Here is a 14,830-nt window from a genome sequence, read left to right as displayed (position 1 = left end):
GTGTGGGATGTTAAATTGCAGTGAGAAAAAAGTGTGCTAAAAGAATCAAAAAGTGAGATGTAAAATTGGCTACCATGATTTAAGGAAAACTTTATTAGGGAAAGTCATGGTGTCAAGATTAAAATGAGTGTGAGACAGTTTGACACAATAACTGTCTATTAAGGATGGTTTTTGGTCAACATGTTTCAGCCATTGTAGGAAAGTGTACCTGGCTTTCGTCAGGACCTCTTGAACACTACTTTGGGATAGAGAGATGGTCCCAGTGACGCCCTTACCATCAAATACTGCTAAGTACCAGCAGAGGGTGAAGGTCAATGGGGAGGAGGTGGACGCTCTGAGGGACACAGGTGCCAGCATGACCACCGTAGTGAGGCGGCTGGTGTCCCCTGAGCAGGTAGTACCTGATGTGTTCCATCCGGCCGTGTTGGCTGACAGCAGTCTGAGCTACTATCACGTGGCTCAGGTTCCCTTTGAGTGGGGAGGAGTTAAAGGCCCGTTGAGAGTTGCGATAAGACCTGCTTTGCCTGTGAACTGTCTGTTGGGAAACGACCTGGAACATACCGCCTGGAAGGAAGTGGAGTTTAAGGCCCACACTGAGATGCTGGGGTTATCAGGGTGGACTTGCGCGGTCACCAGGTCCATGGCTGCCCGGCAAGAGACTCAACCGGGGTTTGGAGCCTGAAAATACGGCCCAACCCAATGCCGGTATGGAGGAGAATGGAGTGAAGAACCCACCGCGTGTGATGGATGGGGAGCCCACAGAGGTACCCCCGAAGTCCGCGGAGGTGGAGGTTGTTCCCGTGGGGGACTTGCCGACCCTTGCCGAGTGGCATGTGGAAGGAGGGCCTACCCGGGAGGAATTCTGTCCGGCGCAAAAGGAGTGCCCCACGCTTGAAGGCATGCAGCAACAGGCCGAAGCCCAAGCGACTGATCAGGAGACTGGCAGTTTTCACGTGTACTGGGAGGATGGCCTCCTTTACAGTGAGCCTAAGGTTCCGTTGCATGGATCCTCAAGGGCCTTAGTGGGCCTCCAATGCTACCGGGCCTTCCTATTGGAACTGGCGCATGAAATTCCTTTGGCTGGACACCTGGGCCAGGACAAGAACTTTGCAAGGCTAGTCCCCCATTTTATTGGCCCAGGATGAGAGTTGCTTCCGACACCTACTGCAAGACCTGCAAGACTTGCCAGGCAAGTGGCAAGATGGGGACCAAAGTGAAGGCCCCTTTGGAACCGCTCCCGGTGGTCGGGACCCCTTTTGAGCGGGTCGGAATCGACATCGTTGGACCGTTGGACCGTTGGACCCTCCGACCTCTGCGGGACACCGGTTCATCTTGGTGTTAGTGGATCACGCCACTCGGTACCCAGAGGCTATTTCTCTGAGGACCGTCACTGCACCTGTGGTGGCGTGGGCCCTGATGGGGATATTTACCAGAGTGGGATTCCCCAAGGCTGTGGTGTCAGACAGGGGCACGAACTTCATGTCGGCCTACATGCAGGCCATGTGGAAGGAGTGCGGAGTGACCTACCGGTTTTCCACACTTTACCACCCCCAGACTAACGGGCTCGTAGAGTGCTTCAATAAGACCTTGAAGGGGATGATCCGGAGCCTGCCAGAGGACTTGAGGCAAAAATGGGACATCCTCCTCCCTTGCCTGCTGTTTTCATACCGCAAGGTACCACAGAAGGGGGTCGGGTTCAGCCCCTTCGAACTGCTCTATGGCCAACCAGTTAGGGGGCCCCTCAGCCTTGTCAAGAAGCTTCCCTGTGATGTCTTCAGCTACAAGCTGGCATTCCGCAGCCAGATGGCCAAGCTGTGGAAGGAAGCCTCACACAACTTGGAGGCTAGCCAAGCCGTCATGAAGGAGTGGTAGGACCGCAACGCTCGGATGGTGGAGTTGGACGCTGGACAGAAGGTGTGGGTCATGGAGCCTGGGGAGCTTAGTGCCCTCCAGGATCGGTGGACTGGTCCGTACGAGATTGTGGAGCGTTGAGGCCAGACCACCCACGTCTTGGATTTGAAGACCCCCCGACTGCCCCATTGGGTGCTCCACGTCAACCGCCTGAAGCCTCACCATGAGCAATCAGAGCTTGCTCTCCTCATGGTGACGGATGGGAGCGAGGAGGAGGAGAGTGAGCCTCTTCCTGAGCTTTAGGAGGCCCAGGAGAGGGATGGATCAGTCGATGGAGTGGTCCTCTCCCCATCCTTGACACCAGAGCAACAGAGGGACTGCCGCCAGGTATTGGCGCAGCATGCCTCGTTGTTCTCTCTCACGCCTGGAATTACACATCTGTGTACCCATGATGTGGACACAGGGGACAGTCCGCCTGTAAAAACCAAGTCTTACCGGCTGTTCGAGAAAGTGAAGAACAGCATCCAGGGTGAGGTGGCCAAAATGCTGGAGCTGGCGGTGATCGAACCTTCCAGCAGCCCGTGGGCTAGTCCGGTTGTGTTGGTGCCGAAAGCGGCTCCACCGGGCACCACACCAGAACGTCGGTTCTGTGTGGACTATCGGGGATTGAACTCTGTCAGCAAGACAGACGCTCACCCGATCCCATGGGCAGACGAGCTAATCGACCAGCTGAGAGCAGCCCGGTACCTCAGCACCTTCGACTTAACATGAGGGTACTGACAGATTGCCATGGCCGATGGAGCAAAAGAGAAGACAGCGTTCTCCACCCCCGAGGGCCACTTCCAATTTAGAGTGATGCCCTTCGGGCTCAAGAATGCTCCGACCACCTTCCAGCGGTTGGTGAACCAGGTGCTGTCTTGCCTGGAGTCCTTCTCAGCGGCATACCTGGATGACATAGCTGTCTTCATTAGCACCTGGGAGGACCATCTGCAGCATCTTCAGGAGGTGCTACAGGCTTTGCAATGTGCTGGCTTGACCATCAAGGCTAGCAAGTGCCAGATTGGACAGGGATCTGTCGTCTACCTAGGACACCTGGTGGGCGGGGGTAAGGTGCAACCCCTCCAGGCCAAAATTGAGACCATCTTGGCCTGGGAGCCCCCCAAAACTCAGACTGAGGTCCGAGCTTTCCTCGGCCTCACTGGCTAATACCGCCAGTTCGTCAAGGGATATGGTACCATCGTAGCCCCCTTGACTGAGTTGACGTCCAAGAAGCAGCCACGAAAAGTGATCTGGACGGCTGCTTGCCAAGAGGCATTTGAGACACTGAAGCACGCGATGTGCACCGCTCCGGTGCTTGCAACACCTGATTTCACGAAGGAATTCATCGTGCAGACGGACGCCTCGGAGCACGGTGTAGGCGCTGTGCTTTCGCAACTCAACAACGATGACCAAGTACCATCGAGCGAGAAGCCTTCGCTGTGGTCTGGGCCTTGAAGAAGTTGAGGCCATACCTCTTTGGCTCACACTTCCTGATTCAAACCGACCACCGACCCCTTCGCTGGCTCATGCAAATGAGAGGCGAAAATCCCAAGTTGCTAAGGTGGTCCATTTCCCTACAGGGGATGGACTTTCGGGTGGAACATCGGCCCGGAGTTGACCACACCAATGCTGACGGTCTCTCCCGGTTTTTCCGCCTTAGTGGCGAGAACTCCCTAGAGGTTGGGTAGCTCTCCCCACTTTCAGCTGGGGGGGACGCATGTTAGACCTGTCAGCCCTTCTTCAGGACAGTATTACCATTTACTGTATACATACAACATCAGAGGGAAAAACTGGGAAATTCTCATGAATTGATTGCCTGAAATAGAGCTTGCTTATTTATGTCTCTCATGGGATCAAGGGCGAGAATAATCTCAATCGCTTACCATACATCAGTGCACTCTCTGAGTTTTCCTGAGGATACCCTTCACTTGGGTGTCCAGGTTCGAGTCCCGTACGCTAAACAGATAAGCCTTCACTTTTAATTCACGCTGTATATTTTCACTAGCAGGATGAGCTCAATCCAGTAGGCAGGCATTCTACTTCGCAAACATTGTAAATGCTGTCTGTATTCTTATTTACGCTGCAGCCACGCACTTACACACCACAGTTGCGTTTCTGTTAACGTCTAATTTCCTGGTGCTAATGTCTTTTACAAATTAAGCAAATGAATGTAAATGTTCTACAGTAGATGTAAAGTCATGCGTAAATGATATATGTAAAAAAATTATAAAAAGAATGTATGTAAAAATTGAAGAAATCAGAATTTTGCGAAATACATTTTCAAAGTTGGTTTGTTTAAGGTGGGATTTATTCCTATGTGATAAGTATTTCAGGTTAGAAGGAGCTCTCTTCTATCCAGTGGTTAATGTATACAAGAATAAGTGCCAGGCCCAAACCTATGCTTGGAACTACCATGGCTGGTGCTGTTGAATGCCGACCTGATGGTTCCAAGGCTGCTGAGCCTTTGATACACCTCTGATCCTTGATTCCACCTCATGACTCTATTCCACCGCCATACACCTCTAATCCTTGATTCCACCTCATGACTCTATTCCACCGCCATACACCTCTGATCCTTAATTCCACCTCATGACTCTATTCCACCGCCATACATCTCTAAATCCTTAATTCAACCTCATGACTCTATTCCACCGCCATACGCCTCCGATCCTTGATTCCACCTCATGACTCTATTCCACCGCCATACGCCTCCGATCCTTGATTCCACCTCATGACTCTATTCCACCACCATACACTTCTGATCCTTGATTCCACCTCATGACTCTATTCCACGGCCGTACACCTCCGATCCTTGATTCCACCTCATGACTCTATTCCACCGCCATACACCTCTGATCCTTGATTCCACCTCATGACTCTATTCTACCACTACACACCTCTGATCTCACTCTTGCAGGTAATTGTTGGTCCTCGAAATGAGTGCTGGGGGACCCCACCTGCAACCACTCGCTCAAATAATTGCACCACTGCCAAGCTCATATCCCCAACCTTTGAGCCTATTCAACCACCAGCTGATATAAAGTGTGTCTCAATGTACAATGACATTGCTGTTAGCCACCAGGCCCACACGACATGGAGGTACAAGGTGTCTGTTCCAGGGAACCGTATCTCAGATTTGAATATGTCAAATAGTGCTGAATATTGTAATGTAGTTCAGCAGAGTCCAGCAGAGAAATCATTACTCACAACAGATATCAAGAGATGCCTGAAAATTATTCAGGCTTACACGTTTGGAAATCAAATCAGCAGTTAACACTGTGCTCCATAATGTGCTTCATGACCACTCTCCAAATGGTTAAAGGCACTTTCCACCTAAAGGGACGCAAGTAATAGCAGGTCTGTTTACAAGAGTGCCCATTACACATGTAGACAAAGTTGCAACATGCAAGTCATCTCATATTTTGATGATGAGCTGTTGCTTGTGAATCGGAAATGAGAGTAGGCCAAGTGTTTTCCCAGAACCACTTCCAACAAGTCCACTTAGATCCTGCTGTGCACTGCTATTTTCTAATTCGTCCTGGTCTTAATGCAAGAATGTGGATGTATGAAAGGTCCAGTCCTGCAGACAAACAAGTTACTTACCTGTAACTAAACTTCACCGGCAGTGGAATTTTCATAGGTTCTCATGTGATCCTCCCTCGTCCTCCTCTATCAGGACCTCTGTTACTCCTCCGCTTTGTGCTATGAAACTCTGAGCTGTAGCAGCCTCTGGGAGGGACAGAATGTGTTATCTCCCCAACTGCCTTGTAGTCCAAATAACAAGGTGAGTGGAGTCTGTTCAGTACTGTGTTCAATGTTTCTAGTTTAACCCTGCAGATTTAACATTGCTATCAGGTATTCCAACCCTAGTGACGGGGAATATGTAAAGGATGTGACTCTGTGAATGAACCAGTGAAGAACTGTGGTTGCAGGTAAGTTGTGTTTTCCTTGCTCACAGATGCCTGTTGTTCAATGACAATAGATTGTTGTTGAGCTACAGGTGATGGATGTTGGTTCATGGTTGATGGCTGCTATGTGGGTGATTGTTATTTGGTCTCAAATGGCTGTTGGTAGAATACAGATGACTGTTGTGTGGTCATTGATCACTGCTATTGGGTTTGCATGATTGGTCTTTAATTCACCTGGCTGCCCATCTATTTGTGATGCTTTGATTCATCAATGAATATTCATTTTTCTGTTTTACTCTAACCTGTGCCTGATGTTGCCGAGCTCTATTTTTGTTAAATTATGTGATGTTTCTTGGAACTCCAGCCCTCAGACTTGTATCCAGTGATGACCATTGCGTTGATTGATAACAAACCAGATTTTGTGCGGCTTTTCCTGGATCATGGAGTGAGCCTGAAGGAGTTCTTGACGTGGGACACTTTGGCTTTTCTCTACAACAATATGGAGCCATCTAGTCCAATCCACAGCAAACTGGAAAAGCTGATTGCTGAGGAGGAACACCTGAAGGTGCCAAGGGAGGGCCCTGAAATTCAGCTCTACCATGTTGCCCGAGTCCTGCGAGAGCTGCTGGGGGAATTTACAGAAGTACTGTACCCGAATTTTAAAAGCACCCGCTCTTCAGTAGTTCCGCATATCAACATAAAGGTACAAGAAACGCTTCTTGTTGATAAACTTCACTGAGTGATAATTACACAAGAACAGCCTTGTTTTTTAATTACATCCTAAAATAAATTGTCTTTTGAGAAATGTTGCACAACAGGTGACCTGCAGAAAGCCTTTCAATTGATATTTGTATTTGTAAGTTCTGGTTCTTATGCTGATTTTAATGGATTCTACTTTCCAGTCCTGTTGGAAACACACCTACTGCACAGCTTGCGTTGAAGCAGCGGTGGCAAGTTATAAGGTTTTGCTTGGTAGGTTCCTTTTGCTGAGGTTTGAGCTATTCATGGACTTTGTTGATGTCACTTTTACCTTCCTAAATGTTGCCCATTACAATGATCTGGCTAAATCTTTCTTCCTGCACTGGGTTTCATCCTATATTGACCCCACAGTTGAACCTCCTCAGGTTTGCTTTTGTATTTACTTTACTAGATGTTGCTTCCTCACTGACTCTTGTTAGGCTTGGCTCCCAACGTCTGCTTGACCAGAAAGAAAATTTACCTTCCAACTTATATTTTAGACCCCCACTCCTTCTTGTAAATGGGTTTGTAGCAGTGTTAAGGGTTGCAGTGCCTATTAGGAGAAATGTTTGATGATCTGGCCTCTATGGGTGTCTTTTCCTGAGATATTGTTAGCCACAGCTCCCTTGAGACATATTTACTTAAGGAGTTTGCCTGTGTTATCAATGGTGTGGTCCTGCTGAGGTTTTGTTTGATGTTTGTTCCTCATCTTGGGTTAAATGGATCTGATAAGCCCTAAATATTATTCTTGCAAACTCTCCTTACTAATCTGTTGCTGATGCCAGGGTTAAACATCCAGAGAGATCCTGTGTGTATGTTAATAGGCATTAGTAGTTATGTGGTTCAAACCTAGCTATGTATCAACTAAAGCATTTACATTGAATGTGTGCTGCCTGGAAACATACATGATTGTGTGGCTGTAACACCTCCAAAGTATGCAGTTAGGATATCTGTGTCTGGGAGATGCTTGGCAGAGCTGAGCCAGAAACTCTGAGTTTTCATGTAGAATAGATGTGTTGTGAAAACACAATCGTGAATGATCTGTTGTAGTGTGTGCAGTGTGACCGGGGGTTGAGTGTGTCAGTACTGTGTGTGCTTTCTACAGTTCCCAATGGTTTGCTTAGAAGCCTGTGGCTGGCGCTATCAAAGGTCAGGGTGCTGAGTACCAAGGCTGCTTCTGATGTCAACCCTATGCCTCTTCAATCCACCCCTAGACAGTCTCTGGCCCTTCACTGGAAGAACCCAGAGAATCTGACTACCACTGTTCAACTCGGAACCTAAGAACACCATCTGCAGCGTTCCTCAAGGTTCGTCCCTCCGCCCCACACTGTGCAGTGCCTAAATGACCCCCTTGGCCAACATCATCAGAACCCATGGTCTAAGCATCATATCCTATGAAGATGATACCCAGCATCATATCCTATGAAGATGATACCCAGCATCATATCCTATGAAGATGATACCCAGCATCATATCCTATGAAGATGATACCCAGCATCATATCCTATGAAGATGATACCCAGCATCATATCCTATGAAGATGATACCCAGCATCATATCCTATGAAGATGATACCCAGCATCATATCCTATGAAGATGATACCCAGCATCATATCCTATGAAGATGATACCCAGCATCATATCCTATGAAGATGATACCCAGCATCATATCCTATGAAGATGATACCCAGCATCATATCCTATGAAGATGATACCCAGCATCATATCCTATGAAGATGATACCCAGCATCATATTCTATGAAGATGATACCCAGCATCATATCCTATGAAGATGATACCCAGCATCATATCCTATGAAGATGATACCCAGCATCATATCCTATGAAGATGATACCCAGCATCATATCCTATGAAGATGATACCCAGCATCATATCCTATGAAGATGATGCCCAGCTCATACTCCCGCTATCAGAGGACCCCTCTGCCACAACGGCCAACTTCCGCAGGTGCATGATGAGCATCGCCAACTGGATGAAAGCAACTGCCTGAAACGTAACACAGACAAAACTGAGAACAACACCTCCTGTGGAGCGACTCCTGTTGGCCTCTCGTACTAGGTCCCTCATCCACTCCGAGATCCTATGCCTGCAACCTTGGCATTATCTTGGACAGCAAACTCACCAAAAGTCAGATCAATGCAGTCTCATCTGCCTGCTTACTCACTCTTCTCATGCTCCCGAAAATCTTCAAATGGCTCCCTGTTGAAACCAGAGGAACCTTCACTCAAGCCCTAATCACCAGCCAGTTGGACTACAGCAATGCACTTTATGTAGGAATCACTACTCACCTCCCAAAAGACAGCAAACCATACAGTTGCGAGACTCATACTTGACCTCCCCAAACAGACTCACATTATACCCAACCTCAAGAAGCTCCACTGGCTCCCCATTCAGAAGTGATGTCAATACAAGATGCTGATCCACACCCACAAAGCCTCCAGAATCAAGGACCGGCTTACATCAGCCGCCACATGGACTTCCACAACCCTCCAATCACCTATCCTCTGCCTCCCTCCCCCTCATTCACACCCCAACAGCAGAGGACGCCCTTCTCCTACCTTGCTCGTAGGTCCTGAAATGACCTCCCCCTTCACCTCTGGACCTCATCCTCTTTTATGGAACTTAGGAAAGGGTGCACGACCTGCTGTTCAGCTGATCCCTCCGGTAGCAGCAAGGTTCTCAGTGCCTGGAAGCCCTTGTGGGTGATTAGCCACGCTTTAAGAAATCCCAATTGATTGATTGACTCTCATAGTTTTTTTAATTGAGGTATATATTAGCAACATTAGAGGACACATGCAGTTATGCTTCACATTGTTTCCTCATATTTCACCCTTTACTGCTGTGGTGGGGTAGTGATGGTATGTTTTGTCTATAACATGTGGGCAGATCGAGGACGAGAGGCTGGAAAATAAATGGTGACATTTACATGTTTACACCAGTTTCTGCGCATACTCCCCCCTTGCCCGTTTGTAGAAGCCGGAATCTCTCCCATTAAAAACTGCCAGCTTTCAGATGGTGTTTTGGAGTTAAAAAGTGTTATAAATTAAGTTTTGTGTTGCAAAAGGCATGTGCCCCAAAAACAACATTGAGCTTTGCAAATATGCAATGCTTCGAAATTCATGAGTTGGAATCCTGGGAGAGGGTGCCTCCAAAAATGTCATTGTGCACTTTCTGAGGGATGTCAAAACCCTTATCCTTTTTTAAAAATGCAGTGATGTTCAAATATTGTGAATAGTTCCATCAGTGTTCTCAAATTTTATGACTGAGACACTAAACCTCAGAAGACCAGAACTGTCCACCTCATGCCACAGGGAATGAACCAACAGAGGACCAATGCTGATCATCCTATGGGGAATCTAATGAACCCTCCATGTGCGGGTGCTGTACACTTCGTGAGATGGGCTGTAAAGATGTGGCACACCACAGCTGTGTACCCCGTTACTAAGACAATGAACCCCAGATGTTCAGAGGAGCACACGTTATGACTGAGACAGTACAGCCCCAGGAGGTTCTGAGCTGTAGGATTCACACACTTGCCAAACAAGACTGGAGCTGATGGGGGAAGAAAAGGCTGGAGCTGGGAGTAGAAGCCTGGAAATGGAGGCAGGAAACGATAACAACACGGACAAAATTGGAACCGAGGCTATGAGCAGGTTGTCTGAAGTTCTGGGCGAGAGGTGAATGTATTGAGAAGAAGAAAGAGGGGTACAAGAAGGCAACAAATACTGAAGCAGATACAGGACAAGGCAGAGGGTGGACAGAGGTGAGATGGAGAGCAATGGTAAGCAGGAGCAGAGGGTAAGCTATGGGTCTCTGAATCTGACACTTATTGTGTGATGTCTTCGGAAAACTCTTGATGTCTACTTCAGTGATCTAGATGCAGCATCTAACACCCACCAGACCTTAGAGCTCTTTCCTCATAGCTTTATAGCAAGCATAAAGAAAGAAACAGTATGTGGTACTGCCCATGAAAAGTAAAGAAAGACAAACAGATCGCCTCCCCCACCACTTTTCTCAGAAGAAGCCGACAACTGAGGCACCATCTTAGAAAGGAAGACCTACATCGTTCTGCAGTATAAGTTGTATGAGTGGCAAGATAACCGAAGTAAACACATTCCTCTTCAAGTGAGCACCAGGCATGATGAAGGAGGCCATAGGGTGATGAGACACACTGAGGTGACGAGAGGCAACAGGCTAGGTGCTTTAAGGACCATACAAAACCAGGATTGAAAGCCTGAGGCTACAAGAGCTGCAGGGGCTGAGACCCAATGTGGGACCACCTAGATGGCTGAAGGAGGCTGCAGACAAGGCTCCTGTGCTGCTAGCACAGTGGCTTCCTGGCAGAGCCCCAACACCTTCCAGTGCACAAGGCAGGACTACATATTTTGATTGGCAAGACACTGTTAATTAGCTTACATCTAGACTCCATTTTAGCTTTTCATTTAAACTTAGCATAGTTTTCAAATGTTTTCCTACTGTGAGAATGTGCTGTGCACGCATTTATTCCTGATAAGTCTGCACATTTAGTTCCAGGGTCGCACAACTCAGAACACAATGCATTTTTTTTATATTCTGTGCTCGTAGGCGACAACTCTTTTGCCTAATTAAAAAGTTATTTTGCAACCTTTGACACAGTATGATTAGTTTGTTATTTTATTATTCAGACAGTGTCCATGTTGAAGTCAACTGAAAGGTTCACTTCTTGCTGGAGTCATCATGGAATGCTGCTGTGAGCAGTGACCGAGATAGAGTTCCGCTGTTCCCAACTGTCATCCTGAGAAAGATGATAGCTATACACTCAGACGGAGGTGCATTCATTCATGATTGCACTGAGCCTGGCTTCCTGACATATAGTGCCAAAGTATGGGGTTAGGTCTGGCAGATGAGTACTCCCGATATACTCTCTGTAGGATAGAGATATTAGTAACAGATAGGAGTAACCTAAGTAATATTATGAAAAACAAACATGGTTGAATTGTTTGTGTTTATACCATTCTAATAATGCTTGTAACAATGATGTGTCTCATCTTTCTAATAATTGCAGTTCATGTTTTATTTACAAAGATTAGAGCTTTTGAATAAATGTTTGAAAATGCAATATCGTATCTTTTCTTTGTGACAATTTGGTTATGCAAAAGTGACAAACGGAAGGGTTAGATCTGTTTTCACGATTTTCTTGGGAATCTGAGTCTTGTTCTAGGTTACTGACAACATCTGTAACTCTGTAAGTTTAGGAGTTTAGATGCAGTACGGTGAGCTAGCCAAACCTGGCCAACATTCACTGATTATATTAGAAGACTCAGTCTCTGTAGTATGAAATTTTGTTATTCGAAATACACTGTCCTACTAGATTTGTAGGAATCGTACACACATGAGTTTGGCCAAAAACTAATGTATATCACAGGGTCCTTTTTAGTGTTCTAGTTGAAGGCACTCCTAGTGGCTCTTTGTTGATGCCACCTGCACCCTACTTCAGAGTATTTGGATGCAGCAATTAGCAGCTACATAGTGAAAAACCCCTGTTTGTGTGTGTTTAACACGATTATAAGTTTATGTCTATTAGTGCCAGCAGTGGGAATATGTTGTATTCTCTTCACTTATGTTTTGCTGTATCACTTTAAGTTTAACATTCCATTTCCTTGATGTCGTTATCCACTGTATTCTTCCCAGTCAGTTAGCTCTCTGCTTTCTGATGGGATCACCAGCTTTTCTCTGTAGTGCATAATAAATGCCTTATAACCTTCCATGATCTCTCCATCTTCATTTACATCACATGGCGACGATGAGCAGAGAAGCTAAACAACTACAGAGGGAGTGAAACTCTACTGGTGAGAAAAGAACCACGCGAAAATCTTGTTATTGTGGACTGGAGAGAAATTCAGATTGAAGAAGAGAAATTCAGATTGAAGAAGAAAGCTCATTCTGGAAGGAACTAAGAAAGACAATTGCATAAATGTATTACCAAGATATTAAATTAATAATCAACAGCTACTGGTATTCCAAGTAACCTGCAACTGTTGGAACTCTACTCCTCACAGCGAGAAACAAAGAACCCCATCTCTGTGTGCAAACCCCTGAATTCACAGCTCAAGTGCAAGTCAACTCAACTTTAAAAAGAAACTAAAGAAGTCATCACTCTGCTTAAACACGCGGTGAGTGTATCTGTGAGACTTTTTAGCTACTCTAGCACGTCAAAAGAGTGAACCTCTATTTTTGTGTTTTAAATTACTGATCGATCGTTTACTTGAGATCGATTTTGGGACTTCGCTTTATTAACGTGTCAAAACTTGGTGGAAAACTTGATTCATTATCTTGTTGCATTTTTCAAACAAGCGCCGAGCATTTTTTGAAAACCTGCACGAGCAGGACAACACGAGCTGCATTGTAAAGGGGAAGACTTACTTCACAACGTCCTTCTTTGCCGAACGGATCACGTCACAAGAAGGAAGCCCCAGGCTGTGCCGAACAGAGTTTTCATCGGAGCCTTCACCACGTCACAGGAAGGCGAGCAAGCGCCAAGCGCCAGGCAACGTCAATAAGACAAGTGGAAGCGGAGATGACGCAATGACGCTACGCATCCAGACGCCATCTTGAGTTCATCGCTTGTTACCTAGCAACGCCGGTAACACGCTTCTGGACAACGCTAGGGCTAACGCTGACTACGATTTCCAAAGGATTACCGCGTTTTAAGTCAGCGTTACACGTTCTCAACGCTCCGTGTTGCTCTGTGGTCACAGATCGAATAGATTACTGCACAAGTTCAGTTGAAGAAAAAACGGTAAGCCTTTTATACAACCAGCAGTGCCTAGTGCAATTGACATTTTTTTTTTTAAAAGAAAAGAGGTACAAAGATTACTTTTACTATTCGAAGTGTACGATTAAGACATCGAGACATTGAGAGGAACAGTATAATTGATATTATTAAAAAGAGAGAAGTACCTAGTTCAAGGATTACTTTGGTTATTTTTAATTAAGACACTGTGAGGAGCATTCCAGTAGAACTACTGTTATTTTGAGGCTGTGTCCACATTTAAAATTACAGTGCACACAAGAGAAAGCACTGCTAATTAAAATAAGATGGAAAATCTAAATGTTATAGTACCTCCCATGTTTCTACAAACAACTGGGGATCCACCCATTGAGTGGGATGAATGGATAGACATTTTTGAGAACTACATAGAAGCACTTGATGGAAAGGATTTTAGTGCAACTAGAAAAAAAGCCTTGTTGTTAAGCGCTCTAGGCAAGGAAGGCCAACGTTCCTTTAAATATCTTCCAGTAGGATTAAATCAAGATGGGAGAGCAATAACCAATGTTTATTCTGAAGCAAAAGCTCGCATGAAGAAGCAGTATGCAAAGGAAGTGAATATTGTTATGGCCAGGCATAAATTTTACACTCAACCCCAGAGGAACGAAGAATCAGTAGACCAATTTGTAGCTAGGTTACGAGAACTGTCCATCAAATGTAGTTTCGGAGAGATAAGAGATGAAATGATACGTGACCAGCTGATAGTGCAATGTCGTAACAAAAAGATGCAAGAAAAACTGTGGGCAGCAAAAAATCCGACCCTACAAATGGCCATTGATATAGCGAAAGTAGTCGAAGAATCGAATGCATGTATGAGAGAGATGGAATAGAGAGATAATGGAAAGGAAAATGTTCAAGGGAATGGTGTTTCTTGTGTTGAACAAGATGAAGTTGCCGCTGTGAATAGGAAAAGTGTAGATTTGAGCGAAAGAGGTCCGAAGAAATACAACAATGGGTTTCCAGGAAGTGACAGGATCAGATATCAAGGAAGGATGTGTAGTAGGTGTGGGAGCACTTTCCATAACTCAGATTTTAGGAGATGCTTTGCTATTGACAAGGTCTGTAGGAAGTGTGGGAGGAAGGGACATTTCTCCAAGATGTGCAGGGGAGGTAATGCAGATAAAGTAGCTGTTGTAGAAAACAGGGAAATAGTGAGAGACGTTGTTGGTGTTGAAGGTGCCAACAAAATTTTGTGTTTGGGTGAGGATGGTGTCAGTGAAGGTGAACCCGGTAGAAGGTTCAGGCCCAAAGCTCAATTCCTTATCGATGAGATCGAGACCCAGCTGATGGTCGATCCAGGATCATTGTGGACTATCATTCCAAAGGATATGTATTTAGAAAATTGGAAAAATGTGCAACTGTTACCTAGTGATATTAGTCCCTGTGGTTACCAAGGTGAGAGTATAGATGTAATTGGGTTCATGGTATGTGTGATATCATTTAAGGATCGTTCCGTCAAAGGGAA

At 45.9% G+C, this 14,830-nt stretch overlaps 1 protein-coding gene across 1 annotated transcript in view; it reads left to right on the top strand.

The window, feature by feature from the left end:
• The window catches only part of LOC147693337 (transient receptor potential cation channel subfamily M member 2-like), a 118,210-nt gene that overhangs the window by 86,062 nt on the left and 17,318 nt on the right, over nucleotides 1–14,830 (top strand). Inside the window, exon 10 of the mRNA XM_086935939.1 lies at nucleotides 6,163–6,501. Coding sequence (XP_086792065.1) covers nucleotides 6,163–6,501 — 339 coding nt within the window. The remainder of the gene's footprint in view (nucleotides 1–6,162; nucleotides 6,502–14,830) is intronic.

Source organism: Lissotriton vulgaris, chromosome 8 (assembly GCF_964263255.1).
Source record: "Lissotriton vulgaris chromosome 8, aLisVul1.2, whole genome shotgun sequence".
Lineage (NCBI taxonomy): Eukaryota > Metazoa > Chordata > Amphibia > Caudata > Salamandridae > Lissotriton > Lissotriton vulgaris.
Note: the sequence above shows the minus strand (reverse complement) of the source record. Positions and strands in the feature narration are given on the sequence as shown.